The following is a 6,094-nucleotide window of genomic DNA, read 5'->3' as shown; positions in this document are numbered from 1 at the left end:
CATACCAAGACATAATAATACATTTTAAAACTAGCATATTCTTCTGTAACAATGCAACTAATCACATTAAACAGTAATACAGGGGTGAAAGAAGGACATGTTTGGGGAGGCTTCTACCTGACATGTTATACAGCAGCACACATTGAGTTAAGGTCTGTCTCAGAAGCTCAAAGGCAGGGCCTCCACACAATGACTTTAAAGGCTCTCATTTCAGACAGAGCTGCACATTCATGGTCTCTCTCAGTACCACTTCTGAACTGTAGAAAATGGACCTGAGGATGTTGTTTTTCTCCTTTCTGCTTGTTCCATGGATGTTATATGCAACAGCACAAAATGATCAATTGGAACTTCAAAACGGTGGGTTTCTGAGAGTGGATTTGGATGAATGGCAGTCAGATGATAGCTTTTTTATGGAGGTGAAGAAGAAAAAGGTAAGGAAAAATCTTTAAAAAAAAAAAAAAAAAAAAGTCTAACTGAATTTTGGAGAGGTTTTTTTTTTTTTTTTTTTAATTGGTGCATTTGACTATGTGGTGGTATGTTCAGGAAAAATTACTTGCAGATTGTACCTTAACAAGAAACCATTCTTTGTAGCAATATTTTATATCATTAAAAATTTTCTCAATGATTCCTACACTAGAAAAAAAAATACTCTGCTTCAGAAAAAAGTGCATCATGCCAGAGATCATAAATCTGCATCTAAGCAATGGTACTGTATGCAGTAGACAGTAGTGTAACCTACATCCATGTTGGAACAAACATTCTGTTGTACAAGCAATTCAACATGCTGGAACTCAGCAAATAGCTAATTAAATGGTTGAATTTAGATGCCTAATAAAGGATATATACCAAAATTTCTCTTTATTCTCTTCTTACTTCTTGGTTGGACCTCATCCAAGGAAAAGGTCATTCCAGCCCCAGACTATGAAAGTGTTGATAATGCAAATGACGAAGGTTCAGCAGTAGAGAAAAAAGAAGCAGGTGGTTTAATTTATATATAAATACATACATATAAACACGTTAATATTTGAGTTAGAAAAGTATTTAAGATTAAGTCAATGATTTCCCCCTAGATCTTCCCACTTGCTTGCTGTGTGTATGTTTGTCTGGATCTGTGTATTGTGAAGAGGTCAGCCCAGAGATGACAACAGTACCGCCTTTCCCAAAGGAAACCACATATCTTTATGCCCGCTTCAACAAAATCACCAGAATCACCAACAAGGACTTTGCTGATGTTGGTAAGAATTATTGAGAGTGGCTGAAGTAAATGCAATGTATAATATCTGGCCCTGAATCAGTGTAGTCAGAATAATAAATTACATTTTTCCAAAATGTGATATTTCAAGTCAGCACACAGCTCTTGATAGGGAGTTTGTAGAGCTATGAAAGCTTACAGCCTAAAGTGTGCAGTCTTTAGCCAGATGTCTAATTCACTCCTTATGTGCTGCAATAAGTCACTACACCATTCTGACAGAACCTTAGAAAGCTAAGCATATTTTTAGAATTACATTTTACAATCTATAGCTTTCTAAAACTATCACGTTTATATATGCATTTATTGTAGGTACACTGAAAAGGATCGATCTGACTGGCAATCTAATTTCGGAAATTGAGGATGGAGCCTTCTCCAAACTGGACCAACTAGAAGAACTAACACTGGCTGAGAATAAACTAATCAAACTACCAATGCTGCCCCCAAAGCTTATCTTACTCAATGCCAATCACAATCAACTCAGAACAAAAGGCATCAGATCAACTGTTTTAAAGGTAATACATGTCTGATGTGTGCCAGTATTCTACAAGAAAAGATCATCTATATGATATATTTTACAAATAATCTAATGTATGCATTTGCAATTACAGAAACTCAGAAAACTGGCATACCTCTACCTTGGTGACAATGAATTGGAGGCCATTCCACCCCTTCCTGAGAGTCTGCATGTTGTGCATCTGCATGTCTGTTCATTATTCATCACATAAACATACATAAATATGCATAATCTGTATTCAGCAGTAATGTTCTTTTGAAATACTTGACATACAGTGTATTGCACAAGTATGCACCCCCTTGAACGTTTCCATATTTTGTAAAGCCACAACTCAGAACTGATATGGTCTTAATTGGGATTATATGCCATGAATCAACACACTATATACAATAACACAAAAATCAACATACTTTGCAAAATTAAAAACAATAATAATAATTCCCATTGCTGTGAAACACAATGGTTGGTTGCTATGCAACCAATTTTCAATTAAGTTCAATTAATTCCTGTGTGGAATAAAACTTATCAGATCTCAATATAAATATACCTCTTAAGGACGGCATTAGTCAGAGAACCAATAGGCCAAGTGCAACAATGAAGAATCTGGAGAGAATCTTCAATACAAGTTGACACAAGTTACAGTAGATAGAATTGTAACCTGGACACTCCACACAAATGGGCTTTATGAAAGAATGGCAAACCATTTGGAGTTTGCCAAAAGGCATGCTGAAGACTCAGCAAACATGTGGGAAAAGGTTCTTTATCATTTTGAGTCCAAGATTTTGAGTCCAAAGCTGATATTTTTGGCCTTGGCACAAAGTACTACATTTGGCAGAAACCCTGTAGCAACACTGTTTATCACCATCCCCTCAGTGAAATATGGTGGTGGTAGTATCATGTGGTGGGAATGTTTTTTATCTGCAGGGACTATGAAATTGGTCTGGCTTGAGAGCAAAGTGGATGGAGTCAAATAATGGGCAATCCTAAAAGAAAACAGTCTACAATTCTACAAGAAACTGCAGGACTGGGGCAGAAGTTCACCATCCAACAGGACAACAACTCTAAGTATACCACATAGCTACACTGTATCTACACTGTGTTGGAATGGTCCAGTCAAAGCTCAGACCCCTCACTCCCAGTGAGAATCTGTGGCAAGATTCGAAAATTGTTGTTGACAATAGTCTCCATCCAACCCAATAAAGGTTGAGCAATTTTGCCAAGACAAACTGGCAAAAATATCAGGGTCCAGATGTGCCAAGATGAGAGACATATCCCTGAGGACTTGCAGCTGCATCCGAAGCTGGTTTCTACCAGTACTGACCCAACTGACAAATTTGTTTTTTTTTAATCGACCTTTGTAAGACAACAAAATTCTAAACATTGTCTAAATCAAAAAAAAAAAAAAAAACATCCAAATTAACTCCATTTTAATTCCAGATTGTAACACTACAAATGTAGAAAAGTTCAAGGGGGTGAATACTTATACAAACACTGTAAATGATAACTGAATCTCTGGCATGCACTAGAACAGGAGTGTTTAATCTTATCCAGAAAGGGCTAGTGTGGGAGTGAGTTTTCATTCCAACAAAGCAGAAGCCACACCCGAGTCTATTGATAGCCAAGATCAACTGATTAAACAGGTGGTATTGGGTGTAGCTCCTGTGTGATTAGGATGAAAACCTCTACCCACACAGGCTCTTTGTAGATAAGATTGGACATCCCTGCAATACAATTATAAAAGTAGGCCCAAAGATTATGGCATGCAGTAGTGAGTGGGATAACATCAACAGCATTTCTGTGAGATCCTATAATTTACTTTTTCACAAACACACACCGGCTAGTTATCGGTCAAGCGGAATAAAAACCAGCAACAATCCATCCCTTTGGTCCTGAGATTTTCCCATCTTCTAGCCTTGTCATTAAGACATTAAGAGACAAATAGCCCTAGATGGAGGACATTTTCTATATTCAACAGTGCTGTCTCTTTACTATGAAAGTTTCGTATACTATGCAGGAAAGTATTCATATGCAAATTTATACTGTGCAAGTTAAAACTTGGGGAAAAAAAAGTAAGGACTTTACTGGTGCTGTGCTGTGAAAAGCATTTGCTACTCCATTAAAGATGGAACATACCATAACAAACCTGCTGATGAAAGTAGAATAAATTGAACTCAAATTAGATTACACTTTGGATACAAAGAATTTGTTATTAAGTAATCAGTGAAACACAAATAGTTACAGAAACTCAGAAAAAAACATGCCTTTATGGTTAAACATTAAATTGTATTTTGCTATCATTATGTCAATGGGTAGGAAAAATATACAGCATCAGACAACCAAGTCTTTGGTAAAGAATGGTATTTTGTTTCTCCATGCAGAACAACAACATAACTACCTTGACGGATGAAACGTTCTGCAAGGGGAACGACACATACTACATCAGGTACAACATGCAGGAGGTGCGACTGGATGGGAATCCGCTGATGCTTGCCCAGCATCCAAACAGCTTCATCTGTCTGAGAGCTCTTCCAATCGGGCTCTACAAGTAAGCTGAAGATCAAGTGGAGGGACTGTAGAGAGAGAACACACTCCCTCTGCAGTTGTCTAACTGGCACCTGGGGCTAATATGACCACATTCGGTTATTATTCCAAGCACCCTTAGTATCTGCAAAAAGCTTTCAAAGCTTGGCCTAGTCCAGACTTTGCTTTGCGTTTAGACATTGGCAATGTCCGAAACCTTGAACAACTGCACTAAGTCATATGTCAAAATAGATACCATATGTATCAGATAATATTTTAAAAGCATGTGGTGCATGGAAAAATAAACTGTAAGAATTGCACAGGTAAAAAAAAAATAGTGCAAGGCAAAATGTTCATTTCATGAATTTGGTGAAATATTAATCACAAAGATGGCAAAATGTTAAAAATGATTATGACAAGTGATGTGTTCTAATAATCAGATTTTGTAATTAATAAATACACATTGAAAAAAAACCCTTTACATTCCCTTGGCCTTTCTTGAACTGTTACCCTCATTTGGGAAAACGTACACTTCAGTTTAAATATAAAGTCACTTTTAAAACTCTTAAATCCACTTGGCAAAGGTCTTATCACATCTCATATCACATCCCCACCGGTATCACTCAGTTAGAAAGAAAAAAAAGTTTATTTTGATTCTGATTCAGGAAGTACAATTATTCCATCCTCGATTTTCTGTTGGTACTCCCTCTCAGAGCGTTTTCTCCTATAGACATCATCTGAAGAGAAGAAAGAAACATCTCATCAATCCTGGTTACCAATGCTGGGTTACACTAACGTGACTTTAAGAGCACAGTTGCAGCAAATGGGCATGAATCTTAACTATACAGAGCTTTTTAAACATTTAATACGTGTGTTCCACCCCAAAACCCAGCTCTTTTGAATGCTATGGAGCTGCTGAGGTTAAAATGTTAAGTGCGCAAAAGTAGCGCACACTGGCGTGCACAAACACACAGTTACACAATCACTTACAGAATGTCTCTCGTCCTATTCGCACGTTTATCATGACCCACTCCATAACACCGCCGATGCAGAAGAAAATGGGCAAAAACCGATAAATGCCGAAGCGTCGTTTCCCTGGTACAAGACTTAGGATATACTTAATGTTTTTGTTCTTTCTAAACATGTCGCCCCCCTTCGCAAATTCTGTGCACTTCAACCTCTACTGTGAGTGTCGGCGAAGACAAACTGAAAACTCATGTGTGTCAAAAACCTAGCGCGGTTATTCAGTTACGCTGTGACATTTTCTCGTCCTTCCAGTCAGTCTTTCCAATCATGCGTGTCACTGGAGGCTGACATGACAGGGCAACATGGCGGCGTTGACGTCATTGCGCATGCTCATACAGTAGAGCATTAAGAGGGATTGTACCAAGTGGAACTTTTAGAGAGGGGAGAATCACACGTTTCGTCCGCATACAGCTCGTATATACAGTCAAACCAAATTAATATTGGTTCCGCGGAAAACCCCAGACGAGCTGTTGTATGTACACCAAGTGGTCACATCTTTAGGTACACCTGCCTTGTACCTACACTGCTTAGGCTTTTTATCAGGTACACCCACTAATTATATATTTCTCATTTGTAAGTCGCTTTGGATAAAAGCGTCTGCTAAGTGAATAAATGTAATGTAAATGTGTGTGTGTGTGCTTTGTATTTATATAGTGTTTAACTGTAGCCCATCTCTTGCTTTGCCCAATTTGTCTTGACTCCCTTTACCTGGTCCAAAAATGAAAAGTACATTTAGATAACGATCTTTTTGTCATTAATACATCTTCAGTAACAGCTTTATT

General features: G+C 37.8%; 2 protein-coding genes across 2 annotated transcripts; one reads left to right on the top strand and one right to left on the bottom strand.

The window, feature by feature from the left end:
- The first annotated feature begins 211 nt into the window (after positions 1-211).
- Positions 212-4,378, top strand: ognb (osteoglycin, paralog b). Its single transcript, XM_017487532.3, has 6 exons — positions 212-431; positions 897-978; positions 1,071-1,235; positions 1,562-1,764; positions 1,861-1,953; positions 4,145-4,378. The coding sequence occupies exons 1-6, from the start codon at positions 267-269 to the stop codon at positions 4,313-4,315; spliced, it is 879 nt and encodes a 292-aa protein (XP_017343021.1). The 5' UTR covers positions 212-266; the 3' UTR covers positions 4,316-4,378.
- LOC108276133 (small integral membrane protein 4) lies at positions 3,177-5,635 on the bottom strand. Its single transcript, XM_017487533.3, has 2 exons — positions 5,277-5,635; positions 3,177-5,023 (listed from the first exon to the last, which is right to left on the bottom strand). Exons 1-2 carry the CDS (start codon positions 5,428-5,430, stop codon positions 4,932-4,934), a joined length of 246 nt encoding a protein of 81 aa, XP_017343022.1. The 5' UTR covers positions 5,431-5,635; the 3' UTR covers positions 3,177-4,931.
- Between the last annotated feature and the right edge of the window lie 459 nt (positions 5,636-6,094).

The sequence above is a fragment of the Ictalurus punctatus genome, chromosome 15 (genome assembly GCF_001660625.3).
Source record: "Ictalurus punctatus breed USDA103 chromosome 15, Coco_2.0, whole genome shotgun sequence".
Lineage (NCBI taxonomy): Eukaryota > Metazoa > Chordata > Actinopteri > Siluriformes > Ictaluridae > Ictalurus > Ictalurus punctatus.
This window is presented reverse-complemented; position numbering and strand designations above follow the sequence as displayed.

Bases quoted from the DNA above. Each gene is read 5' to 3' on its own strand.
- LOC108276133 (XM_017487533.3), bottom strand. From the start codon at position 5,430: ATGTTTAGAAAGAACAAAAACATTAAGTATATCCTAAGTCTTGTACCA. The intron at 5,024-5,276 runs GTAAGTGATTGT...TCTTCTCTTCAG, and splicing joins AATAGGACGAGAGACATTCT to ATGATGTCTATAGGAGAAAA.
- ognb (XM_017487532.3), top strand. From the start codon at position 267: ATGGACCTGAGGATGTTGTTTTTCTCCTTTCTGCTTGTTCCATGGATG. The intron at 432-896 runs GTAAGGAAAAAT...ACCTCATCCAAG, and splicing joins TGGAGGTGAAGAAGAAAAAG to GAAAAGGTCATTCCAGCCCC. The intron at 1,236-1,561 runs GTAAGAATTATT...CATTTATTGTAG, and splicing joins CAAGGACTTTGCTGATGTTG to GTACACTGAAAAGGATCGAT.